The sequence below is a fragment of the Coturnix japonica genome, chromosome 1, assembly GCF_054131305.1.
Source record: "Coturnix japonica strain WE chromosome 1, WE-NBRP24, whole genome shotgun sequence".
Lineage (NCBI taxonomy): Eukaryota > Metazoa > Chordata > Aves > Galliformes > Phasianidae > Coturnix > Coturnix japonica.
The window spans coordinates 165,981,235-166,008,916 of NC_140663.1; the positions used below are offsets into that span (position 1 = coordinate 165,981,235).

The window sequence follows — 27,682 nt, forward strand, 5'->3', positions numbered from 1 at the left end:
ATAAGACCTATTCTAGATAATTGAAAGATGTTCAATTTGGTGATTGATCTCTTTTGGGCAATGGTGAACAGTGGGAAAGTGTTGTCAGAGTAGCAACAGGATGCATTTAAGAAAGATGCCAATCAGAAGATCACATAAATTTCACAAATATCCCTCTATATCATCTCAACCTCCTCTAGTGGCCATCCCATTAGATAGAAAGAATAGTGAGGAGTATTTGGAGTATTTGTGTACCAAGTTTTACAGGTCAGAAAGTAACTTCTGTGCACTAGAACCACGGAGACACCGTACACATAGAGACACACTGAACACTTGGTGAGAAGTTGTGTCGCGTGTGGGAAGTGAAAAAAGTTGTAATGTTTCAGTGGGTTAGTTTGCAAGTACTAGAAGTTATTTCTACAAGTGATACTGTGGGTGTGTAAGCTGCATGGGGAGAACATCACATTCAGTTTATAGATTCATCTCACCCACCCAGTGTGACACACCTAGCAGAATATGAGCAGAGTTATCAAAAGCTGCCCATATGAGCTCTCTTGTGGTTCTCTTCCTGAAAACAGCTCAGTTATCCCTGTTCAGCATAATTCCCTGAGTATGTCCATCTCCTACCAGGACTGAGGAGGAGGTTTTTGCCCCTGATGTAAATGTTTCAGTTAGGTGTTTGCTCTCAGAGGAGGAATTCAGCTCTTGGCAACCAGCCTCCGCTGCTGAGCTCCACCAGCTAGTCCAGGACCGGTCTGCATTCCATCTGAAGACCTTGCATTCTGTTCTTCAAAATGCTTTTCACAATGCCCTGCAGGAAAAGATGAGTTCAGTAAATGCTGGAAACACATAGGTTGCTCTGAAAATTATGTCTCCTATTTTTTTTTTTTCATGGAAATTGCAACACATACAAAGAATGTAATAACACTATTTGATAGAGTAAAATTCTTAGCTACAAAACACTGCTTTTCAGCACAGTCACCACCATTAGCCATGCACTTTCACCAGCAATGAAGAAGAGCCCGCATGCCACGCTCATTAACTATCTGCGTAGCTGTCCAGAATGTAGCTTGTCTTTCACGTCACTGCTGCTGAAACATGCCACCCCCACCCCACTGTGCTCACATCTACTTTTTGGTCTGCATTAGCATATTTCAAGTGTTGATGATTGTAATGGGTGCCATTTTTTCCACATGGAGGAAATGGACACATTTGAGTTTCATCCTTTCTTACCAGCAGTAGGAGGCACAGAGAACAGAGAAAATCCTCCTCTGAAGGGAAAAAAACATCAGAGAGCTCACACTACAAAACCTCAGTGCTTTTTAAATCTGAAAATCAGTGGACAGGTAAGAGACTATGAAATAGGAAGTCATCTGGCAACGTTCTGATGCTGAACACTCCTGAGAACAGTGGCATACAGACGTTAGCCTGATTTTTTACCTTGATTATGCTGAAAAAGGTATTTTCATTTCCTTGTGGGGGTTTCATGTTTTCTTGCAGACAAACAGAAGTTCAATCCAGGTGAGAAATATATCAAAGAAAAACTGCACAAAGCACTGCTTCTGTAAACAGTGCATTACAGCACTAAACTTCTAATTCTGAAAGACTTCCCCAGGGGGAAATGATGGTACTACAATAATCTCCAAAATTACATTCTCCTATACAGACAACGTGAAAAGTTTATAAATAAATAAAATTAAACAAATAAAAATTTGCTATCTACAGTTGTGTAACATTGTGTTTGTTCTTTGTTTATGTGCTTCAACAACTCAGTTGGAACTTTCCAATGAGAACTTTAGATGGAAAATGTAGAAGTGACATGCATTAAGGTTTTGGAAAGAAAGGCTACAGTTTAACAACTAAAAGATTAATGATCTTGTTATAAAGATCTACATGTCTATTATCACCTCATTAATAATATTTCCTTGTTGCGAAACCTCCAAGAGGGTGGAACTAGATGGAAGACAGTGCCAACCTTTTATATTAAAACTATTGTTTTGCATATATTCTGTTGCTAACTGAAGGTTGTGAGAAGCAGTGAGTGACTGGAAGCTTCGTAAAGCAAATGAGAACTATATAATGGTGAAGCAGGTGTGCGACATACTCCAAAGAAACATTTCCTAGGGAAAAGAGAAAAAAAACAATGAAGAACCTTCAATTTCTCCTGCTATTATACGCAGCACTTTCTCATGCTTTTCCTGCACACACAAGGCAAAAGAAAGAAGAAAGCATGCAGCTTATCCAGGTGAGGATGGTACACCTTTGGGGCTGAGGTCTCTAGAAACTATCGATCATCCATTATAGTATCTGGAATAACGCTAGTATATAGCAACTGTGGAGCTACTCTACAATGCTTTACATACTGCACATTCCATTGGAATGAATAACAAGTTATTTCTCATAGTGGACCTCCATTGTGTACTGTGATAGCAAAAGTTTCTTTAATCTTGACTCATCTTTATTTTTTGCAGAGAACCATGTAAATGGATGATGCATTCACTACATCGGTGATTAATTGATTCTACAAATAATGAAACAACTGAGTCAGTGTACGCTTGATTTGTAGTCAGGTGGAAATGTAGTTATTTATGTGAGTTCTGGTATTATGAGATGCAGTTTTTCATAAGATGTAGATTTCATTTTTTTCCAAATTATGGGTGTGTTGGATACTGCTACTTAAATTTGGTAGTTGGTCATATGTTTCAGTTTTTTCACTGCTGGCTTTAAAGGACTGTAGGTAACCCTGGAGCACAGGGGAGGTAGAGGGAACACTACCAGATAAGATTCAATTTATTAGACAAATAACGAATTAGAATGTATTCTGAGTAAAACACAAAGCATTTCTGAAAAGAACTCATGAAGAGAAAGACATCCATACAGTCTTTAACAAGCTCTGTTATCCATGTTCTCAAGGAACATAAAATATCAAAAAAATTATCAAACAGGTCTGAAGCAGTATTAATATATTGTCTGTCTATATGGCTGTCCTAAAATATTTTGTTTCCATTAGAAGTACTTGGAAAATTACTACGGCTTTGAGAAAGATGGAGAATCTTTAATTTGGAAAAGTAACAGTGCTATGGCCAAAAAAATAAAAGAAATGCAGGAATTCTTTGGGATGGAGGTGACAGGAAGACCAGATTCCAGCATTTTGGACCTAGTGCAGAAACATCGCTGTGGATTCCCTGATGTAGCTGGGTTCTCCACCTTTGCAGGAGAGCCAAAATGGGCAAAACAAGTTCTGACATACAGGTAATTATAATGGAATCCTTAATGTAAAGACAGCATGTTTTGTAGCTAAGTTGAATGCAGTTGTTTTTCTATTTTGTATTTTAAAGGATATTAAACTACACACCAGACTTACGCCCAGCAGATGTCAATGCAGCCATCAAGAAAGCATTCAGCATTTGGAGCCGTGTGACCCCACTGAAATTCGTCAAGAAGGACAGAGGCGATGCAGACATAATGATCTCCTTTGCAACCAGAGGTAAAAGTCTACATAATCATAATGAATTATTCCCAACTACTGCCAGTGTGAGGCAGTTCACCTGAAATAATTCTGATTTATTCTCATGTAGTGCACAGAAAAACACAGACTTTGCCCAAGTTGTCATAGTGATGATTCTTGAAGGTGTCTGGGGGAGATGAGAAGAAGGAGGGAGAAAGTAAATGTAGTGAGTTACTGTAGTTCACTGAATCTATACCTAGCATATGATGCCAATGCATGCATGAACCATAGGAGGCTCAGGACTTGTGGAGTATAATCATACTCAGAGCACCATGGCATGGGTAGCTCTAGTACACTGCCAGGATTAGTCATGGGCTTTATGTGAGTTAAGTAAGTTCTAGACATACTCAAGGCTTGTATTTTTGGCACTGCCCTCAGGGAATGTTTACCTTCTCTCCTTTCATGTACAGCTGTGCACACATGCTTCCTAGTCAGCTCTTCTCTTCCCACCCAAATGTACCTATTCATACATCTAGGCACTGCATATAACCATTAAGTCTATGCTCATAAGTCCTGCTCTGGAGTTGACCTTCAAGGGTTCTCCAGAGTAGGGATTACAGTCTCCCTACAACCTTCTTTCTGCCATCAGCTCTTCAGTTACTGCTTAGATCAGGGTCAGGTGGCAACCAGCTGAGGGCTGCTGGCACAGAGCTTGAGAAAATTTTAATTTAAGAGCAAATAAGAGAATGTATTTCAAGAAAAACCATGTCCCCCCTCCTCTTCCCTCATGGAGTAAATACATAAATGTCCAACCATCTCTTGAGGAGGCCAAGATTTCATTCCTGAGACATCCGTTTTCACCTTGGAAAATTGATCTTTTGGTAAACTTTAGAAAGGAATCTCGAAAGTTTATGAAATCAGCAGACTAGAAAGCTCTGTGCATAACTGAAGCCTGTTACCTCACCTGCTGTAGCCTTCAGTCAGCTGTCTGTGGGACTCACTCCTCAGGTCACAACGATTTCATCCCTTTTGATGGACCAGGAGGGTCTGTTGCTCATGCCTATGCACCTGGTAAGGACTTTGGTGGAGATGCACACTTTGATGAGGATGAAACCTGGACCAAAAGCACAGAAGGTGAGAAATTCAGTTCTCATAGCCCAACCAGAAGGAGGGTGTACATGAAATCAAGAACACAAAGTCTGTCTCTCCATTCCGCTCAAGTGCTTTAAAATGGGGCTGATCTGAAGGTGATGATTGAGCAGCTGCTTTCTGTCCCTCAGCTCAGTCCCTGAGCATTCTGATTTAAAAAGTTATGGCATCAGTACAACTTTTGCCCTGGTCTGGGTGGAGATTTACTCGGGGGGGAACTCAGAGAACTTCTCCCCAACCCTCCACCCTCTCCCCACACATTTATGTCACATGTATGGTTCTAGGGTTCTTCTTCCATGCTAACTTCTGCAGTACTGCTTCCTCGGGTTCTACTCTAACAATTTCATTACGATTCTTTCTGACATGAATTTTGTTTCCAACTGATTTTTCCAGCTTTTGCAGGCAAGCAGTTCTGACAGCAGTTCTTAAAGCCTGCACGTTTTGAGTTATAAATGAAAAGAAATGTATCTCCTTTTATACTTTTTGTTTCTTGTTTTCAGGTGCAAACTTGTTCTATGTGGCTGCCCATGAGTTTGGACATTCACTTGGACTTTTCCATTCCAAAGACCCCAATGCTCTAATGTACCCAATTTATAGGAAATTTGACCCTTCAGTCTTCCCTCTTCATCAAGATGATATTAATGGCATTCAGTCCCTCTATGGTAATTCCCAATTATTTATCAGCTACTGTATTTAAAAGTATTTATCAGTTTGCAATTTCAAACCCTTTGGAATACCTTTCAGTAACTTTGGGTACTGGATTTATGTGAACAAATTTGCATTTTAATGTTTCCATTAACTGATTCTTTTAGGACCTTCTAACACCTCGAATTACCAAAGAGATTCTGCTGAGATAAAAGACCAAACTGAGTCAAAAGAACCTGTTCTGCCAAACTCCTGTGGCCCTGATGTGACTTTTGATGCTGTCACCACTTTCCGTGGGGAGATAATATTCTTTAAAGACAAGTAAGTCAGCTTTCAGAAACCAAAATAGCCATGTATCATTTATAAATTATGCCCTACAGCACAGAAGAAACAACTTTATCCAGAACATTCTTATGCTAGGATTTCTCACTGTGACTTGAAAGGAGTTAAGGTAAAATTGATATCTGAGCTTTCAGGTAAAGGGCTAATTTGAGAACTGTTGCACGAACCACAGCTTGTAATACCTCAGTGATGCTGATCATGGTCTTGTCAGTACTTTACCATTTGGGCAATACCATACAGCTGAAGAGATGTGCCTAGATCTCACAGGGGATATTTGTGGATTAGAATCATTTACTATTTGCAGAAAAATCCACCTGAGTGGCTGCAAGCTGCAATTCACAGTCCAAAGAGCGGGAGGCATTGATTCTGGCTGTTGCAATTGAAACATGCACAGTATTCTTACTTATTACAGAAGGTTGTATTAACTGTTAACTTTTAAGTCTTACTTTACCCTCTGCTGGTAATTCTTTCACCTCTTCAATAATCTTTAATAGTGGAATCTATAATAAAAGCTAGAATTGGTGAATCTTATTTGGGTTTGCCAGTGTTTCAAGATTACTCATTGATTTAAACAACCAAAGAATTATCCTCAAGAATTAGAAACCTCTCCCACATCAAAATATTAAAATTCTAGTGAAGAACAAGAATTCTGAGTAAGAGATTGGAGGCAAAAAGGAAGAAAGTGGTGGAGAAACAAGAAGAGAAGGAAGATGAAATAGGATGAACAGGATGAGCAAAAAATGTCTGTTATGAAACTACTGGGAGCTTTTATTTTAGGCTGGAGCAAGTCTCCATAGTTGTCATCCAATTCATTCAGTATCAGAGAAAGGCACTGCCAGCTCTGATACTGTCAGCAGCTTCATTCTATCCTTGCATTGAAATATCTGAGGTTCTACCAGTCCTGACATTACACCTTTTTGTAGAGTCCCTGCACTGGTGACTTAGTACAATAATAAAAGGCAAAGGTAATTAATTCAGTGCTAAGGTCAGGTAAGTTGCCCATCTTCAAAGGCATGTCAGCCCAAAAAGTTGAGAGAAGGGGTCATAGAATCATAGAGTCACAAGGCTGGAGAGGACCTACAAGATTATCTAGTCCAACTGTCCTCCCATTATCACTGCTACCACAAGCAAGGTGATTCCTTTCCTTTGCAAGAGGTAGGGCTGTGCTTCCCCTTGCTTCAGGCTCCCCTCAAAGTCAGCATTAAAGGGAGATTTAACTTCAAGGATTTGAGTTCACAAACCCAGAAACTGTGTTATTTTGCAGAAGATATTTGCAATCATTTCTCTCAGCTGGTGCCGATAATCCTGGAGTAGAGATTTGTTCCCGGAACTGTACTCCAAACTGCCTTTTAGACATGAACTGGGTCCCTCTAGTCATCTTCTCCATAATGGGAAAATAATGTCTGTTTTAGAGGAACGGTTAATCTGACCTCTTTTGGATGTCTGCATCAAGAAGAAAGGAATCCTCACCATGGAAATGACATTCTTTCCACCACTGTTAGAAGCAGTTTAGGGTGACTAACACAGGAGACACAACTGCATTTAGTCAGCTAAATCCTGTCCTGATTGCCATGATGTGGTTTCATTAGTGTGTATAAATGTTTGATTGTATACAAAGCCTGTGCTATATTTACATCAGGCATTTTTGGCGCAAGCATCCTGCAGTCAGAGAAGTTGATTTTGATTTGGTATCTTTACTCTGGCCACGGCTGCCATCTGGTGTTGACGCTGCATATGAGATTCCTGAGGAAGACAAAATTCTCCTCTTTAAAGGTAAAATGTATTCTACATTCCAATGCTGTCTCTCCTAGTAGCTTAAGAAATCATGTCTGGATTGAAAAACACACTCTTGTCTGTAGCACTCCACGAATTTTAATTTAGTCCAATGAATTGTTGTAATTCAGTCACACAGATAACAAGAACATTAACCAAGATTAGTTATGTGTCTTTTTCTTTTTTTTTTTTTTTTTTCCCTGGAGATATAAGTATTGAATTTAAAAATGATAGCATGTCTGCTTCCAGCTCGTGAAAAACTAAGATGAATAGAGAAGGAGACTGAAGTTTTCATTCTTGTAAAATATGGTGCACTTTACAATTCTTGAGTTTTTTGGATTGCAGAACAATATGTAAAATATTTTCAAGTTATCAGTATTATCTCTCTGTATTGGTTATTTTTTTTCATTAAAAGATAAGCTTTCATGAAAAGGTTTACATAATTCCTAGAAGATCCTGATAACACGTTTTCATTGACTTTTCTTAATAGGGAATGAATTCTGGGTTGTGAGAGGAGAAACCGTATCACCAGGATACCCACAAAAACTCCAAATCCTTGGATTTTCAAAGGATGTTGTCAAAATTGATGCTGCTTTTTATGACAGAAATAAGGGGAAAGCATATTACTTCACAGAGAACAAATTTTGGAGGTGATACTATCTATTACTTTCCTAAAATGGATCAGAAATATTTGCAAGAGAAATGAAACAATGTTTTTTAGCTTTCAAGTGCTTTAGCTATTTAATCATGTTATGTATTCATTTATTTATATAAATTTACTTGCCTTGGAAAAAAAGCCATCTTACAGCTCCAGAAATCATGTCATGGAATCTGACAGAACAATAATGACATGTGTCTTATTATCAAAGCCACTCCTGTAGGTTAAGAAGGAGAATTCCCCCCTCTTGCCAGTTACCAACAGAAAGCTCATGAAGCTGCAGACTAATGGTCTTCAGCTGCTCAGATCTGTGTTGCAGTCCTATATTTCTAACAGCTGAAGGAGATGCTCCTATATCAGAAGCAGCAGGTAACCTCAGCTTTTGAAGGTGAATGACACAACATCTGTCTTCCATGTACATCATACATACAGAGTGCATCCCAGAGTGACTAACCAGCTACAAACCACTGATTTGAGCAGGAGGTTACAATTCCACATTTTCACTAAAAATCTCAGCCTGAATAGCTTCATTTGAGTCATTTTCCTGATACTGTTTGATGTATCTGCTCTTGCTGAATAAACGAATCAGAAATAAAATGCTTTCAACCCTGTTATTAAGTATGCTGTAGTATTCCAGCATTGACAGACAAGTTGAATTTCACTTAAAATTCAAAGCCTGCTGTAGGTAGTTTAGGTAAAATAACTTAAAATATCTTATAACTTAAGAAAAAATCAGATTTTTTCTAATAAAAATTTCTTACAGAGAAGGAACACAAAAACAATCTCTTAATAATCTTACAAACGTAACTTACGTTTGAAATAAGATTTTCCATCTAGCACTTATCTACAGTTTCTTAACAATAAAACAATACAAAAAAGGGCAGATTTGTGACGATGGCTTAAATATTAAGTATTCTTAGTCACATTTTGAGATGATGTAAACAGAAGTAATTCTTCCTGTGTGGCCATAGAGTAAATAATTGTTTATGAACCTCCGATTTCAAGGTTATCTGAATACTGTTGAAAGTCCTCAGTGAACTTGGCTCCCTGGGTAGGAAGTAGTGACGTGGGTTGAAGTAATCATAATTGTTTGCACTTTTAATTGACATCAGGTTGTTTCTTGTTTTTCTCAGCTATGATAAAAGAAATCAGTCCATGGACAGGAAGCCAAGACTGATAAAAGATGCGTTTCCAGGAATTAATGCGAAAGTTGATGCTGTTTTTCAACATGAAAGTGAGTCTCTGTTCACAAGTGAACCTGAATTAAAGGACCCAGGGACTCTTGGGTTCATAGGACTGAAAGTGCTTGGACAGATAGAGGCTCTTCTGCAGGCTCCTTGCAGCCCTGAGGCTGACCCCTGATATCCCAGAACAGTCATGTAGCTCTTGCATGCTTCACTTTTCCCCCCTGAAAAATAACATTTGATGTAGGGTTGAAAATTGCTTCACAGTTGAAATACCCATCCCTAACAGACAGACTGAAATATCTGCATTCATGTTGATATGTACCTCATGTCATAAGGAGTACCAGTTAAGACACTGAGGTCTCAGCAGCATAAGGTCTACCTGCTGTGAGCAAGGCTATCACATCCTGACATGTCATTACCTTGAGAATAATAATTAGCACTAGCTTCTCCTGCATGACAGAGGATGTGATTTCAATAGAGAGATGATGGGACAGACTGAAGAGCAGTGATCCCAAGCTGCATTGCACCACTTTGCAAACATTATCCCTGGGAGCATATACTGTTGGCATGTTGGCAGTGTGAGTGTATGCAAAATATGCAAAGTTTCTGGAACTCTTTCCAGCTGTTGTTAAAGTGTATTAAGCTTTACAGCTACAATAATGCAATTAACCTGCCTCCCTTTTTTTTTTTTTTCCCCTAGAATGCCTTTATTTCTTTCAAGGAAGAAAGCAATTTGAGTTTGACCCCCATAAGAAGAGAGTAACACGCCTGCTAACGACAGACTTCTGGTTTCCTTGTTAAGAAAAGGAAATCTACACTGGTGTAGGAAAGAATGCGGTGTTTTTGCACTGTAAACACTATTTCTTTTATAATTATATGGAACATATAAGTGCTTCAGACTCAGACATCATACGTCATGCCCTGCATATTCATTCTGTGCTTCTGTAAATAACTGAAGAACAATGTTTAGCATACTGATATGTATATATGTGTACATAATTAACATCAGAATGGCTCACGTATTTTTAAAGCCCCTAGTAGCAGGGCCACTGTTCAAATGGAACGCTCCAGAGGGAATTTAGACTATAAGCCTTTAGTCTGCATTTCATCAAAGTCCGAAACACAGTAAGACACACTCAGTCTTGCAGGAGAAAAGAACTGCTATTTTTTCCTGAAGCAAACAGTGCAAATGATGCTGCCATACCTGCATTTGAGTTGTATCACCTCCAAAAATAAGAAATGAATAGGTCTAATTGGTGTCTGACATTGACAAAGTCAGAGAAATAGGTTCAAAACTTCTAACTTTAATGTTAGTTGGAATTGAATAAGAAATCTTTCAGTGATGACAGCTTGTTCCTTGTTATTTGACTCATGCTGTTCTTAATTCTGTTTTTTCTTCATGTTTCTGGTGCAGTTTTCTGAGCGGTCCTGTAACCACAAGATATTTTAATGTCTTAATCAGTTCATCAGCTACAATAGGAAAAGCCAAAAATATGCATGGATGGTTTGGCTCATATTTTATATGTTTTTATTTTCTCGATGAATTCTCTGCCTCTGGATTTCAGTGATTTCCTTCAGCTCTCCCTACCACTCTCTTCCTAGCTGTGCACTCCATACCACTGCCACTGGGGCTAACTTCACTAGGTCATGTTACTTTAACTGTGATAATGGCTTCTGGCTCTGATTTTTTAGATGTTTTTGAAATATTCTCTTTCATGTGAGATTGTAATTCTTAAAGCAATGCAGGCCTGTCATAGAACTGTCATGATTGTTCTGACTCCTAAATATTTCCTGTTTCTTTTTTTTTGATGATTTATGGGGCTTCCTTTTTACCTATTACATGCACAGAGGATCATGCAAATTACTGCTTAGGAAATTGATACATGGCAGAAGTAGAGTTTCACTGACTCCACTATTATCTGTCTTTAAATAATTTCAGTGTTTGGTGTTTGTTTGTTTATTAGTTTAACTGTAGTATGTTGGTGTCTTATTTTTCTTCCCAATCCTTAGTTTGAAAATCTCAAGCACTACTGGCAAGTCAGCCTCATTATTTTTGTGAAAACAGAATTTTTCACCAAAGATTATTGACCTGTGTTTCAGATGTTGTACTCTCTGAGGTATACTTTGAGACCCAGACTCCTAGCTGATACATTCATTGTTTGTGGCACACTTGGACCAAGGGTTTCAGTAAATCCTTACCTCAGTTTCTTGTGTATTTCTATGTATGCCAGATTTCCAGCCTGTTTGCATCAAGATTGGCCAAAGATGAAATTCTCTTCCCAAGGAACAAAACTATCAACTGATTCTTTCTCCTACTGAATTCATTTTCTTTAATAGTGTATTTTTCTCCAAACATTTCATTTGTTTTTGTTGTCGCTGTCTTGTTCTGGAAGATATTTTTTTCTATATTTGAATGTATCTGTTTTCTGTTCACCAAGGACTCCATAGTACTGTGTGCCCCGGTGGCTCAGTGGTAGGAATGCCGCGTTGCAACACCAGGGCCCGAGTGTTCGAATCCCCCTGTGGCGCAAGTGGTAGAAGTGCCGCTCTGCAGCACAGAGGCTCAAATCCCGGGGGTTGGACTCGATGATCTCTAAGGTCCCTTCCAACCCGCACGAGACTATTACCTACTACCTATTACTTTGATCAAACATAATCCAGGATGCCCAACCTGGAAGGCCCAACAGTATGTGCTCCAAGAAAAACAGTTTGTTCAGGGGGCTATTTTTCATACCTTGTATTGGTTTTCTTGGTTTAACAAAGTCATCCTCACCGGTAGGCACAAATCTCCTTTGATACTGTTCTTGATATGATTATGTATTATCAAAATAGCTAAGGTGTGGTAGTGAACAAAACCTCACTGTGCAATGACTTGGAAATTCATAACTAGATGACCCCAAAGTACCACATAAGTAAAATAGACAAAGATGATAAAAATGGTGCTGACTGAAAACAATCCCTTGCTCCCTGTCAGCATAACAACTGACCCTGCATGTTCACTAGCGGTAGCTCACAGTGGGATGCTTTAACATTAGTGCCATGCCTCCAGACAGGAGTCTATGAGCCTGTAGCAATTCCAGTACATCCCAAATGGGGCAGAGCCACTAGGTATGTGCAGATTGAATATTCAGATTAGTGGAGGGAATTTTATCTCTTATTTTTGTCTCTTTCAGGCTAACTTTCACAACTTTACGTCTTCTAAGACACTTGCAATGTTTAGAGGTGAAGGATTTCAAGCTGGTGAGGTCAGTTCTGAAGGCATCCCAAGACCTGCCTGCCAGCAGGGAAATCCTGCCCAGGACAGGACAGAACAGCTTCTTAGCCCCGGCAGCAATTCCTGCAGGGCGGAAGAATCTGATTAGATTTCCAATGTGTTTGGGAAACAGGTACTTGGCATGAAAAGTGGCACTCCTTCCCATCTACTTGAAGTGCTACTGATTTCAATGATGATGCCCTGTCTGACAGTTGTGCAAGTCACTGAGGTGTAACTCAGACACTACCCCAGTTGATGAGCCACCACACTGAATTGCTCTTCTACAGTAGCATAATTTGAGCTGATTCAGGACCTAATACCCTGAGCCTTATCTCAGTGGCCTTTGGACTTCAGTGTGGTTTGAACTATACGCTTGTACTCCAGCCACTGACTAGCCCAACATCCTGGTACAAAAATGGCATGACTGATACACTCTTGGGGCATGTACAATATTGGCTGATTGTAAATCACAAGATTGTGCAAACTTCAAAACAAATGAGTTGGATGGTTGCCTTCGGCTTTTTCGTATCAGTATTAAAATGTACATGGCTCACTAAGAGAAAAGTCCTAATTAATTTTCTAACTTGAGGAAAATATCTGGCAACCAGCTGTACTGCGCTACACAATGATGTGATTTATATCCCTGATATTTCAGTCTTCCCAGAAAAAGTGACATCCTCCAAGGACAAGAACTTGTTTCAGAATAACATTCTGGCTGTGTAAAATGATTTTTATTTTGTTCCCTTGAAATATATTGGAAACATGTGAAGAGATTAGGGTATGCATAACAGCGCAGAAAGGACAGAGAAGTACTTCCTGGAAGAATGACGACTGTACTTTTTAGTGCCACCTGTTAATGGGGAAAAAATGGCAAGTATAAATGTGACAAATTATGTTAACAAACAATTCTTTGAACTGTGAGCTATGAATTATTTCCTTTTTGCAATGTTCAAAATATGGAACTACCAATCAAAGTTCCTTTTTCTATAGTAATTCTGTTGTGAGGGACTTTGATTTAGGGAAACCCCACTATGATTCACACAGTGAGTTTATTTTTTCATTGTTTAGTCAGTAGTGAACATTGAAGTTTCACCTTAGCAAGACAAGAGTTAAAGCCATTAGAGGATTTTAAAATGTTTCGTATATAAATGGGGAAAAAGGGCATTATCCTGAGGAATCGCATTTAAGCTATAGGTAAGTTGTACACAAGGTCAGTGGAAATCACTGGGACAGAAAACTGTTGGAGGCTTAAAAACAATCCTGGGAAAATACTTGTTCTTTTATCCTTCTGCCTAAAGATCATTTTCAGTCAGTGCTGAAAAGTGGATAAACCTGGAAGATCAATGTGCTAGACAGGCCCATGCAATGCTTGTACTCCTATGTGGAATTAATTAGTAGAATGAGTGAGTAGGGTGCCTAGAAAAGGAATACTTAGAGGTCTCCTGACTCATGACAAGCAAAAAAGGTGCTGTTTTGTCAAGAAAAAAGTGCATGAATATTAAGTACAGTTATTGCTAATACAGAGTCATAAGGCTGTACTGCCTGGGGGAAGAATGGAAACCCCTCCTGAAAACAATGGCCTTTTATTCACAACAGCATCACTCCTCCCTTTCTTAGACATCACATTTGGGTTTATCTGTGCTAAACAGATGGGTCCAGCACCTGGTGGGTGATTCAAGGTAAACTGAGTATAGTATGGATGCTTGTTGTCTGGGCAAGGGCTGACTCTCACCAACAGTTACAGTTAGGTAAGTGCCAGATTCCTCTCTCTCCATTGGTTATATAAAGACATCAGACATTGGGTTTGTTTATTGGGTGTCCCTGTGTGGAGCCAGGAGTTAGACTTTATGATCCTCATGGGTCCCTTTCCAACTTGGGATATCCAATGATTCCATGAGCCTTTAGTCATTCAGTCTAACACAAATGGGCCCACAAGCAAATTGAGGGACTGTGTAGACACCAGTTAGCACTCAGTAAATTCATTTTGGCACTTTCAAATTTCCTTGAAAAGGATAGTATGGCGAGATGCTAACTGCTGTGTGATGGGAAGAACAGATGACTGAAAGAAGGGGATGTGCCATAGGACACGCAGTGGGACGCCAATGCAGATGGTGAAATGGGGCATGACTTTGTGGCCCAACATGATGGAAATTCCCTAGACAGAGGGAAGACACTGCTTCTGCTTCCTCTTCCTGATGTTGTTTATGATTTTCATTCGATGACTATGTGAGCACATAAGTGGCTCCCACAGCCAGTGCTGGAATCCAGGACTCCCTAATTCTGTCACTGGCTGTCCTAAAAAATAAGTTATTTAAAGTTTCCAGGAAGATAACCAGATGTCCCCTCCCACCCTCTGCCTGACTCACTATCCTCTGGTCACGTTAAAATTTGGCAAAAGACCTTTTGCAGAAATGTGCATGGCAGAAGAACCTTCCAGTACAATCTGTAACTTGTGATTTCCTGATGTTCCCATTGCAGCCCCTGGATCCTTCCAATTAATCTGCATGCCTTCTTTGTTTGTATGTGTTTAAACATGCCTCTTATGCCTGTAAAAGCTGTTTTCCAGAATCATCTTCCTAGTTATTTCAGTGACCAGCACTGTGTTATTGCTTTGAAATGTTTGGTATTATTTTTATTCAATAACTCCACAAAAATATATGATGAGCATTAGAAAGTATAAAGAAATGTTCTTATCCAGGATTAGTATTTGCTCTGCTAAATGCTGCACCATTGTGATAGTAGAATTATATAGTAGACATATTGCCTTGATACTTGAGAAACTACTTTGAGTACTTCCTGAAGGGTACTTTCAACTTCTTTGGAGCTGAACTCAGTGATCCTTGTGAGTCTTTTCCAGTTTGGGGTATTCTGTAATTCAATCATTCTAGAACAATAAAATTTTCAACCTGCATTATATCTCTTCAGATCAAACCCTCACAAGGTATCAGAAATAAAGGAGAGTGGTACATATTTGCCTTTTCCCATCTCACTCCAGTCTTTATTTTTCCATTTTATGACATTGAATGACACACAGAAAACTGTACTGGGAGAAACCTACAGAGGTTTCTGCAGTGTCTCTGGCATGGAGAGCAACACCAAATTCAGCCTTACAACTCCTAGCAGTAGCAAGCTTGCAGCCCATTCAGGCAATCTACTTTGGTACTTAGCTGTCCTTGCAGTTAGAAATGCTTTCCTCAAATTGGGAGTCTATACTATAGGTGCCCACATACCCCACATGAGTAAAATTCTCTTATCTCCACAAAAACTTAGCCAATATAGTCAGCTTCTGTTGATCTTAAAATCCATTCCATGTGGTCAATAGAATGACTCCCTAGAATCAATTTTCAAAAAGGGAGGTAATTCTACATTACATATAGAGATATCTGTGCATCAAAACGAAGTTGATTCTACATCAGAGGATCATTCATTTGGCCATACCTGAGACACACACCTGAGGCTTATTGCCACAACTTGGGAAGTATGGAGACCTACATCCTTGCAGGGTAGCTGGAGGTCAGGTGGGATTTCCTAGAAGATCTGAAATTGCACAAATACTCAGCTAAATCCCAAACCTTGTGTCTACATATAATCACTCCTGTTTAAGGCCACTGTAGAGTCTTGGTAAACATTCATAGTCTGTCTTTTAGGAGCAGTTCTTCATTTATTTAACAACACCTATCTCACCTTAATTAAACAGGGAACAGTGTTACAGTATAGTTTACAATATTTATTTTCAAAATACACAAATGCTTCTTTTGATTTTTGTGCAGTCTTCCTAATCAAAGCTCATCTCTGTGCATGGGTCCAGACACCCCACTGCACTACTTTTGGCAAGAGCATAAACAGTATTCTATTCATCATACATAGGGAAACATACCTTATGCATCCTGGTAACCTGATTTTTTTAATATCAGTCAAAAACGAACCATTTTAGCTCTCCATTTTAGGAAAAGCAGAGGGTTGTTTCAGACAGAACTGCTAATTACCTCATGGCAGCTCTCCTGGATTTATGACTCTAATTATTCCCAGATCAGTTCTTTGCATTTTCTTTTATATGTTACTGATACTTACTTTGACTATATGTATTTTAAGAAAACATACATCGTTACTGATTATAGTACAGTGCAATATTATGTTATTGTTATTTCATATTATTGCTCCAGTATATCAAGAACTTTATCCACAAATTTCATATATACATTTCATATATATTTTATACATTTGAAATGCAATTCTACCTTTTATCTGAAGAGTTTCCCCTTATTTATTAAAAGCATGGTGAAATTGCCCAAAACAGAAGGCTCAGGAAAAAAAAAAAAAAAAAAAAAAAAGAACGACAGAAAAAAAAAAAAAAGGAATGGTAACATTAGTTAAACTCATTTCATCACTCCCTAATGACGAAACATTTATGCATCATTTTTACTAATCAGAGGATATTATGCAGCATGAGTCAGACTGTCACTGATTTACAATTTAGCTATATAAACAGAGCTGAGAAACGTGTTCAATAGGTCAAGACTTCACAGTGTAGCTGAAGCAGAGAAGCTTTGACAAGAATGAAGGTCCTTTCTCTTCTCCTGTTGCTGTATGTGGGGATCTCCTCTGCTTTCCCTGTGGATCCTGAAAAAGAAGATGAAGGAAAAAATATAGATCTTGTGGAGGTAAATATTTTCTACTTCATTTCTAAATGAAACAGAAATTAGTCTGAGAGATAACTAGAATTATTTTGAGCAAATGTTACTTGAAAATAAAGGCATTTCATTTTGCAGAGGCTTGAAGAGAAAGCTTTTCCTATTAATCTGAACTTTTTGTGAGAATTTTCATGAAGTTGCTTACTTATCTAAAATTGCATAGCTTAAATCTGATGTTGTCAGTAAGATGTTAAAAATAATACAGAAACATAAGTTCTAGTCACAAGGCTGTGCAGAATTAGTCAAAATCAGGAACAAGCTATATTTCAAACGTGCTCTGAAAACTGTGACATGATCAGCCTTGGTAACATAGGGAAAGAAACTCATTTGAATCATGTATGTATTTCAATATTTGGTTGAATTGATCTTTTATGGGATGTTTTGTTTGTGGTTTGTTTTTTTTTAATTCTTCAAGAAATGCAACAATTATATAGATATTTGAGCACTGGAGAAAAAAAGTTGATGAAATTTAATAGGAATACCCGGTTTTGTCAAGTCACATTTCATAGCTAAAAATAAATGTCATGATTTGCCAAGTGCTGGCTCTACTCTATTCACTGACTTTGTCAGGAGTCCTGTGTCTGGAGCTTCACTGCCAATTTCTATTTCCTTGAATGAGACATGTGAAGTTATAAGCTTCCTTTAAAAGGTCTGCTACTAAAATAACAGGTTATAATAAATAAATGGGGAATTAATTATTAATAGCAAATATTCGATTTCTAATACATGGTCTCCATATAGTCCATCAGTGAAGAAAGAAATCTAGTTAACTGTGAAAACTGTAAATCATATCTACCTTTTCACACTGATTTTTGAAAAAAATAGGTGGCTCTAGCCCTTGATAGACACAAGGCTTCATGATAGAACAGTTCAAGATAACTTAGGAAATATAAATGTGACTGATGACAATACTGATACATCAGAATACTCTTCTTTATAAAAATTCTGGTTCAGACTTATCTACAGAATTTCTACAATCTTGAAAAAGATCATCGGCCTCATTTAAGGAAGGGAGGTAAAAATCATCTTGCTGAAAAGCTCAAAGAAATGCAGGAATTCTTTGGACTACAAGTGACTGGGAAACCTGATCATGACACTTTGGAGATGATGAATAAACCCAGGTGTGGTGTTCCTGATGTAGAGCAATACGTCTTCACAACAGGGAATCCAAAATGGAAGAAAAATAATCTGACATACAGGTAACATTTCCTAATCTGCTTCATGTAGATGTAAACCTAGCATTTCAGTTTTGGGGTCCTGAGGTAGATTATGACCTATGCAGAATGACATGCAAAATGATAACTGATTTCTAGAAAGAAATAAGCATTCTGGAAGGCATTACCTAAAGTTAAGTCATTATTGATTTGTACTTATGAAATAAATACTTAATAGATATTACTTTTGTACAAATGAATATTTTTCAATTGAAGCTCTGTATTTTTAGCATTATGTAATGTGTTCATTTTCATTTGAAGGATTGTGAATTACACCAGAAAGATGAGACAAACTGATGTAGATGCAGCAATTCAAAAAGCTCTGAATGTCTGGAGCAGTGTGACACCATTGACATTTCAAAAGACTAAGGACAAAATAGCAGACATAATGATCTCGTTCGAATATAGAGGTAAAACTGATATCTTTACATATTGAGTAGACAGCTGAAATCATAGAAATAACTTGGGATTCTAAGTGATTTTTTACTCTTCATTTTAGATCACAAAGACAACTCTCCTTTTGATGGCCCTGATGGGCAGCTGGCTCATGCTTTTCAACCAGGAGAAGGTCTTGGTGGAGATGTGCATCTCGATGACGAGGAAGCCTGGACAAAAGATGGAAGAGGTAAAGGCTAAGATCGAATCAATTTACACAGTTTTACCTTGTACAATTTTTCTCATGAGGTAGTAAGCTCACAGGACTAATTGCAGATAAAAAGTGTGTAAGGGTGGCACAGCTTGTCGTTTTAATTTCTTTTTTTATTTTTTTTTTGCCTGTGATTCATTGGTAGAAATCTTTCTTCACTTAGCACTTCAGTGTTTCAAACTAGTCAATTCGAATGCCATCAAATCTCGCGTTGTGAAACAGTGTTCTGCTGAATCACTGAACTTTCAAAATCATTGGAATGATTTTTGATCCTGAGCAGTTTATGCAATAGCAGGAGAAATAAGGATTGTGTTTAAGATACAACAATACTGGAGATAGGATAAAGAGATCATAATTAGAATGTCCAATGTTCGTCAAACACTCATATAGATCTTCTGCTACAACATTTTTTTAATTATAACGTGGGTCGAATTACTTACAACTTATCTTGTAGCTGTAACACGTTGTGGTAAATTGCATAAAACTCTTTTCCATTATAAATAATGTAGTAAATTTTGTGGTAAATACAAAAACAGACTTTATCTGTTTCCTATTTATTGCACAGGCTACAACTTGTTCATTGTTGTTGCCCATGAGCTTGGCCATTCACTGGGTCTGTCCCATTCAAATGATCCTGGAGCACTGATGTATCCAAATTATGCCTACACAGACCCCAAAGAATTCCGTCTTCCTCAGGATGACATTGATGGCATTCAAGCCATTTATGGTAAGAAATAAATATTTTTTTGTTTAATATTTCTATTTGAAGGCTGGCTAACAGTGATAATAATATATTTTAAAATATGTTTATTTCACCTACATGAAAAGTCTAAGTGTTATAAATAATGGATAACAGAATAAGGAAAAACCTGGAGGCTGCCTTCAGCTAAAGACCTGCCCTGGAAAAAACCTTGGAAAAGATGAACTCAACTCCCTTAACGATATTAAAAGTTTGGGTTTTTGTGACAGACATTCAGTTTAGAATGATATGCCCTTTCATTTTCTTTAAAGATCCTCAACAACCATGGACACCTTCTGAACGCTGCCTTTATTGTGTATTTCCCTAAATACAAACTGAAAGATTTTTATTTGATTTTTCTTTGTTTAGGACAGTCTAATGATGCTGTGCAGCCTACAGGGCCCACAACCCCACAAGCTTGTGACCCTAACTTGACATTTGATGCCATTACAACTTTGCGTGGAGAAATGATGTTCTTTAAGGGCAGGTAATACCAATAAGCACATACATCATCTCTTAAAAGTATCCAATAGCTTTAAAAAAAAAAGTAATCCATGAGGGAAAATTATCATTTTGAAATGTAGTACGAAGAGAAAGGGTATAAAACCATTATGTATCTATTTATCCAAGACAGCATTCTTAACTCATTAATATCAAGAGTCATAATTGACAAGAGAAGTGAAGGAGATCAAGAACGGTAGCCTTTTTTTCTAACTATTATGCCATTGTGGTCATTGCTGTGCTAGACTTGGCTCTGAACTAGATTCAACTAATAGCAAAGCAACAGTATTCATCTATTCCTTGATGGTGTGCTCATGTGTCCCACAGTGTAAGCCTACTACTGCACACATAAAAGAGCAAAGCCACAACTGAACGTACTAGTACATAGAAAGGCATACTAGGTGCTCACTGACACCAATGATCAGCCTTTCTGTCCTACAGAGAAACAGAAGGACTTATATTTATCTTGCCTGATTTTTGGTATAGAGGCACTGAAGCTCAGATTTCAACCACTCTAGACTTCTTTTACATTCACTGGAGTGGGATGCATACCCAGAGGGTGATAATGACATTAGACAGAATACATCGCTAAGTGTAGGTACTCATCTCTCTCCTGTTATACTCCAGGAGCTATAATCATTGTCTGACATCTGTGAAGAGTGGAACTATTTTAATCTATAAATTTTGTTCAAACCAGATACATGCTGCGCAAACATCCTGAGAGGTCAGAGACAGAGCTCAATTTTATCTCACTGTTCTGGCCAAATTTGCCATCAGGAATTCAAGCTGCTTATGAGAACATTGAAAGAGATGAAATTTTGCTCTTTAAAGGTAATGGCATCTGAAATCCTTTACTTTTTCTGATCAGTTCCTCCCACAACCTTTGCAAACTATGCAATTTCAGAGGCTAAATGTGGTTCTTTAACACAGCTCAGAGAAACAGGGTCTCTTACAAAGCTGCAAAGCATTGAACCTGTGCCTGACAGAGCTATAATTCTGGAAGAGATCTCCAGAGACCATAATCCTAAAAAACATTCTCATTCTGCTTTATTTAGTGCTCTGAAAAAGAAGGCATGAAAATAGCTTCCCTTCTTCAGATCTAGTTCTCTTTAGATAATAGCGTTTCACTTATGCAGAAGATTTTTTGCTAAGTTCTATCAAGTAATTCAGCTGGTAGATAGAGGAATTTGCACATCATTGTTACTCTTCCCACTGTCAGCTTGGAATATATTGTTACAAGATGGTCTAATAGGATTCCTAACCAAAAAAGTCTGAAGCCTAGTTTAAAACAGAGCAAGAGGATTATTTATTAGACTATTAAAAGAAAAATTCTGGAAATATATTTCAAAATGTATTCTTTAGAAATTATATAATGAACCTCAATTTAAGTGCTTACCATATAAAATGCAATTAAATGAGACATGCTTATATTTTTCAGAGGATAAATACTGGGTTGTCAGAGGATATGACATCGCATATGGCTATCCCAAACCAATCTATCGTTTGGGATTCCCAAAGACTGTTAAAAGAGTTAATGCAGCTTACAGTGATGAGACCACAGGAAAAACATATTTCTTTGTAGCTGACAGATACTGGAGGTAAGGTTTAATATTTATCAGAAAGAATATTTTGACTTCTATCTGAAAATTCATATAATTAATAAAAAGTAAGCTACGATGTTCAAGTATACTCTGGAAATTCAAGCAGGTTTGTCTTAAAGTTTAAAGAACTAAAGCATTTGCTATCAAATGTCAATACTTCTAAAGCTTTGTTTGCCATTCATTACATTCCTGTAGTGACAACACAATTACTTGCTACCAGATGAAGTATCTGTCCATTGAAACAGCTATTATACAGCAAAATTATTCACTTTTTAATCAAAGTAGCATTGCTTTTCTGTGTAATGTTATGATAGTGTACACTTTTCAGTCACATTTCAAGCAAAAATGAACTATTTATTAGAAGTGTTGTAACTGAATTTTCCTTTGAATAATCAAGCTGTGGATCATCAGCTGTTGTACAGTTATCATCGTTTGTAACTTAAGTGTAGCTCATGAGAAATTTCAGAGAGTAATTTTGTTTCAGAAGTACGTGATTGACAGTAACACAATTACATTTCAGGTCTGTGCTACAGCTTTTCTATTGCCCTCCTATGCTAGGATTTTAGACTAAATGGGATATCCAGCAGCAAGACATAGAAACACATTTTAGATGCAATGATGGCCAAGGTGTTAGCTCAGCCTGAAAATCATTAGTATGTTCCTGGGCTCCATTCCCAGGATCCTTGAGAAAGAAGGGTTTCCAAACACTCATCAGTACCTTACTGCATAACAGGAAAAAATCAAAATCTATTTTAGTTTATCCTTATGAGACTTCAGTCTAAGAGCAGAGTTGCATACGTGTATGAATTTGCTTTGAAGTTTTAAAATACTATCTATCTGCTTCACTACAAGTGGTAATTATGGCTTTCTTGTGTGCTCAGATATGATGAAAACAAAAAATCCATGGATCATGGCTATCCCAGGAAAATAATCCAGGACTTTGGAAAAATTGGCAGAGTTGATGCTGTTTTCCAGAAAGATGGTACGTAAAAATATCTTTAACCTGAGTTTATTCAAATATCTGGCCTTCTAAAGACAGAATCGTTTATTTTCAAAAACCTGTTATTAGCCCTGAAACAAAGCAGCTGAGATGGAAATGAAAAATAGCAAGTATGCATGGAGTGGTTTTGCTGATTTTTTACCCCAGAATGCTAAAAAGAAGTAATCTATGAAATATAATTGGATTTAATTTTGTTTCCAGGCTATGTCTACTTCTTCCATGGAACAACTCAGTTCCAGTTTGATCCTCGTGCCAAACGGATTGTCAATCAAATGAAGAGCATTAGCTGGTTTAATTGTTAATTGCAATGATTGTTTTTCTTTTCCACGTGCACACTGTATATTTTTATGTGTATATTTTATATGTATATTTTTTACATGCTGAATTTTTCAGCATTTCTTGACTAAAAGGTCAGAATGGATTTCTGCCTAGATTCCACAGAAGTATATTTTTAATAATTATTAACTGTAATAAAAAATGTGTTTATATAACTTATTACACTTTTACCTGCTGCATTAAATATTCCTAATAAATTGCATTTGTTGTATCTTTTTGTCCTTGCTTCCTTATTTGCACTAATATTCAAGAGCAAACTCTAGTTTCAACACTAAAAATTTTACTCTGGCATGAAAAGGCAAATCTTCCCAAGTGAGGCAGAGGAGCAACTAGCAGGCTCTGAGCTCCATTGCTCCACAAAAGCTCTGGTGAAAATATTATGGGTAATTAGGACAGCTGGGACTCATGAACTTCAGTCCATAAATCCCACTTCCCCTTTTTCCTCTCTCTTTTCTTCCACACCTTCCAGTCTGAGCCTTTCCTCCAGAGCACAGGTCTTTGCAAACACAGGCATTTTTTCCCCTAATGACTTTAAATTTAAAAGCCAAATTTAAAACTGAAAACTGTAATATTGCACAGGAGACTGCTGAAACCTCTACCCTGATCTGATAGGTCACATTATACAAAGGGTGGTTAAGAAGCCTCCTCATTCATGGCTCTGTCAATTGCTTACCATTTCAGTAGCTACTAAATCCTTCCTAATTTCACTGGAATAAAGGATGAAGCTCACTTTAAAAACTACAGTCCTTGGCCAAACAAGAAATTCACTAAAAATACAGCTTTGCATCCAGCTTTACCACAGTTTTCTTCAAATATCCTCAATTAAAATGGTCTTTGATGGGTTATTCACTTTATTTTTGTAGCTCAGATGATAACTTTAAAAGCCATGTGGAGATAACAAAGCTAATTTTCTCATACTTCTTCTGCATGGTGCAATACAGTAGCCAAAAACCTTCAGAGGAGGATTCTGGGTTACTGCAAAAGAAATAATAGGATTCCGAGAAAAGTTCATATAACCTCATAATTTTTTTTATTACTTATCTGTCTGTACTGGAAGTCTGTTAAATTACATCCTTTGTAAATAAAGAACAGGTTTAGTAATTCTCACCTCCATTAAATTCAAGAGTACAAATTAGTCTAAATAGTGTTAAAAGATAAAAAACTGCATAACTGAAAAATGGAGATTAGGTTTTATAAGGAATGTCATGCACAAAAAAAGAATAGTAATTAAATTATAGTAAGTAAAAAAATTTAATTAAGTTAATTTCTATGAATCTTGTTCTCTCAGAGTCATTCAGGTACCAGTTGGTTAATTCAAAACATCAGTGGCAATCCTTTTTAATTTTTTTTTCTTGCATAAGCTCGAACTGTTGGATAATTAATCCAACAATTGTTTCAAAAGTACATAAATCTAAATTGATTGTGTGGCTTTACTGGAGATTGTCTCCAGGCGTATCAGCAGAAGATTGGAAGGAAAGATAATACTTCTTTCTAGACCAAGATTAAATTAAAAAATCGAAAATTGGGCTATATATTCCCTTCAGATGTGAACAGATCCTCCGAGTTACAGCAGAACCACAGAATCACAGAATCACCAAGGTTGGAAAAGACCGCAAGATCACCCAGTCCAACCATCCACCCATCACCAATAGTTCTCACTAATCCATGTCCCTCAACACAACATCCAAACGTCTTGAACACCTCCAGGGTCAGTGACTCCACCACCTCCCTGGGCAGCCCATTCCACTGCCTGACCACACTTTCAGAGTAATATTTCCAAACGTCCAGCCTGAACCTCCACTGGTGTAGCTTGAAGCCATTTCCTCTAGTCCTATCACCAGCCAAGACTACCAGGTCAGAGAGTGGAGTACCCTGAGGATAACTGGTCTGATCTTTAAAGACAGATGCAAAGAAGACATTCAGAACCTCTGCCTTTTCCTTATCCTCAGTGAACACATTCCCTGCCTCATCCAGTAAAGACTGGAGACTCTCCTTAGTCCTCCTCTTACTGTTGATGGATTTGTAAAAGAGTTTATTGTTCCCTTTTACCCCAGCAGCCTGGTTGACTTCAAGCTAGGCTTTTGCCTTTCTGATTTTCTCTCTACGCATCTTAACAACTTCTCTGTACTCTTTCTGAGTTGCCTGTCCCTTCTATTACAGGAAGTAGATTCTCTTTTTTTCTCCCAGAGCCTCAAGAATAGCTCCCTATTCATCCACGCTGGTCTTCCCTGCTGGCTCATTTTGCAGCACAGGGGGACCACCTGTTCCTGTGCCTTTAAGACTTTGTTCTTGAAGAGCAACCAACCATCTTGGACCCCTTTACTCTCTAAGACTGAACCCCAGGGGACTCCCCTGTCTTCTGAACAATTCAAAGTCCGCCCTCCAGAATCCAAGGTAGTGGCCTTGCTGCTACACCTCCTGGCTCCAACAAGAATTGAGAACTCTACCATTTCATGGTCACTCTGTCCAAGACAGCCCCCAACCTGCACATCTCCCACCAGACCTTCTCTGTTTGTGAACAGCAGGTCTAGCGGGGCAGCTCTTCTTGCAGGCTTTCTTACCAGCTTCCTCAGAAAATTATCTTCCATACACTCCAGAAACCTCCTAGACTGCTGCTTCTGCACTGTGCTATTCTCCCAGCATATGTCAGGGAAGCTGAAATCCCCCATGAGGACAAGGGCTGGCAATCATGCAGCTTCCAACAGCTAATCGTAGAACACCTCATCTGTCTCTTCATCCTTGTTTGGCGGTCTATAGCAAACGCCCATCATGATGTCTGCCTTGTCAGCCCTTCCCGTGATTTTTACCCAAAAGGATTCAACCTTATCATCCCCAGCCACAACCTTATCATCCCCAGCCACAAGATCAGTAACATCAAAGCACTCTCTAACATAGAGAGCCACACTGCCAATCCTCCTTCCTTGCCTATCCTTCCCGAAGAGTTTGTAGCCCTCCAAGGTAGCACTCCACTAATGGGAGTGGTCCCAACCACTAATACCCCTCTAGAAATAAAAATTAAGGGTAAATATGGAACAGAAAAAAATGTTTAACATGAGACAAAGGGTAAGGAGGTAGGTATGTTTTAAAGGAAAGAAAGGGAGAAAAGATAATTTATGACCCTGTTTAGGCAGCTGAAATGCAGCAAAAGTGTTTTCATGTGATCTCAGCCATACACTCTCATGTGTCACGGGTTACCTAGATTTACCTATGCCCGTGACAGGGGGAAGCCACCCCGTAGGGCCCCCCCACCCTAGGGCCCAGAAAGGAGGGGGAAAAAGGGAAATGGGATAAAAACAGCGGCAATCTAAGGAGGAAAAACTTATTTTACTAAATATGATATCAGAATACAAGATAACACAATATAATATAATTGAGGCTAATAAATTGAACGAAACAGAGAGAGTCCCTGAAAACCAAGAGGCCTACTGTGAACTCTAGGCAACACGGCTGGAACACTTCCCACTCTCTGAGAAGTCCGAGAAAGCGAGCACTCCAGCCTGGGAAGAAGATTATACAGCGTCCTGGTCCCGTGACTTATCCTTGACCGTGATGTTCTCTGGGATATGTAGTCTTCTTCTGTGAACTGCACATTCAATAAAAGTATCCATGCTTTACATGATGTTATTATGTGGAATACTGATAGCAAAATTACAAAATTACAAAACCATGACACATGGTAGTCAAAGGTTTTGGTCAAGACATTTGGTGAGCTCCTGGAAACTGCACAGATCATCCTAAGTTCACATCCTACATGTGGTCAGAATAAATGCCATTTGACCGTACTGGTTAGATTTCTGTTGATATCACACAAATCTAGACAGTTAAATCACATATAGACACCAGTAGAGAGAACAGTCTGGAGAGCTGAATCCCTGATGGTATCATGTTAAGATGACCATGCTGCAGAAGTACTGAAGATTGCTATAGCTCTTTGTAGTGTCACTTGGCACTGCTGATGTGGTGAGGAAAGACAGTGACTTCCTAAAACTTGGGTCACCTTACAGCAATTTGGATAAAACCTATTCTAAGACTACAAAGGAAGTCACGAGGTAGATCAGCATCCTTTAACCGATGCTAAAGATAAGAAGGAAACTGCAACCAGCAGCTGCCCTACAGCTACTTCTTTTCTCAGGCCTCGAGGCTTGGTACAGATGTATTTGTGAAACACTGTCTGTGAGAAACTCCACTTGTGCCTCCCTCCCATGAGCAGTGGGAACTGGCTGCTGTGTTGTGCAAGCGGTCAAGAAGCAAAAACCTTACACCAGATTTGAGTAATGTAGGACTCCACAAGCTGGCATACAAGTCTCTTTTAAGCAAAAAGGAATGTAGCTTGAAACTAGAGATATATTCTAAATCAGTTGTTTAATCTCTACTCTCGCTAAAGGCAAAAATAGGGTACCTATCGAGACAATTCATCCTATCCTAAGATAGCTGGTTGAGTTACTTTCCAGAGAGACATATTTCTCCATTTTCTACACACAGATGCTCAACTAACAAATGCATAAAGTTAGGTGCAACTA

At 38.3% G+C, this 27,682-nt stretch overlaps 2 protein-coding genes across 3 annotated transcripts; both read left to right on the plus strand.

The window, feature by feature from the left end:
• The first annotated feature begins 2,012 nt into the window (after window positions 1–2,012).
• LOC107308380 (stromelysin-1-like) lies at window positions 2,013–15,345 on the plus strand. Its single transcript, XM_015852248.3, has 10 exons — window positions 2,013–2,224; window positions 2,990–3,231; window positions 3,318–3,466; window positions 4,436–4,561; window positions 5,077–5,238; window positions 5,389–5,542; window positions 7,203–7,336; window positions 7,827–7,986; window positions 9,128–9,228; window positions 9,882–15,345. The coding sequence occupies exons 1-10, from the start codon at window positions 2,123–2,125 to the stop codon at window positions 9,980–9,982; spliced, it is 1,431 nt and encodes a 476-aa protein (XP_015707734.1). The 5' UTR covers window positions 2,013–2,122; the 3' UTR covers window positions 9,983–15,345.
• Window positions 15,346–16,928: 1,583 nt separating this feature from the next.
• LOC107308399 (interstitial collagenase-like) lies at window positions 16,929–23,373 on the plus strand. 2 transcript variants are annotated; one of them, XM_015852267.3, is made up of 10 exons: window positions 16,930–17,095; window positions 18,080–18,324; window positions 18,601–18,749; window positions 18,839–18,964; window positions 19,551–19,712; window positions 20,094–20,211; window positions 20,923–21,056; window positions 21,664–21,823; window positions 22,708–22,808; window positions 23,028–23,373. In XM_015852267.3, the coding sequence occupies exons 1-10, from the start codon at window positions 16,991–16,993 to the stop codon at window positions 23,126–23,128; spliced, it is 1,401 nt and encodes a 466-aa protein (XP_015707753.1). In that variant the 5' UTR covers window positions 16,930–16,990; the 3' UTR covers window positions 23,129–23,373. The 2 variants fall into 2 exon arrangements, with proteins under 2 accessions (XP_085412256.1, XP_015707753.1); XM_085556130.1 differs by lacking the exons at window positions 20,094–20,211; window positions 20,923–21,056 and having other exon boundaries at window positions 16,929–17,095.
• Window positions 23,374–27,682: the final 4,309 nt, after the last annotated feature.

Excerpts from the sequence above, each read along its gene's own strand:
- LOC107308380 (XM_015852248.3), top strand. The coding sequence starts at position 2,123 with ATGAAGAACCTTCAATTTCTCCTGCTATTATACGCAGCACTTTCTCAT. Across the intron at positions 5,239-5,388 it reads TGGCATTCAGTCCCTCTATG|GACCTTCTAACACCTCGAAT; the intron begins GTAATTCCCAAT and ends TGATTCTTTTAG. Across the intron at positions 7,987-9,127 it reads ACAGAGAACAAATTTTGGAG|CTATGATAAAAGAAATCAGT; the intron begins GTGATACTATCT and ends TGTTTTTCTCAG.
- LOC107308399 (XM_015852267.3), top strand. The coding sequence starts at position 16,991 with ATGAAGGTCCTTTCTCTTCTCCTGTTGCTGTATGTGGGGATCTCCTCT. Across the intron at positions 17,096-18,079 it reads AAAATATAGATCTTGTGGAG|ACTTATCTACAGAATTTCTA; the intron begins GTAAATATTTTC and ends ATTCTGGTTCAG. Across the intron at positions 20,212-20,922 it reads ATGATGTTCTTTAAGGGCAG|ATACATGCTGCGCAAACATC; the intron begins GTAATACCAATA and ends TGTTCAAACCAG.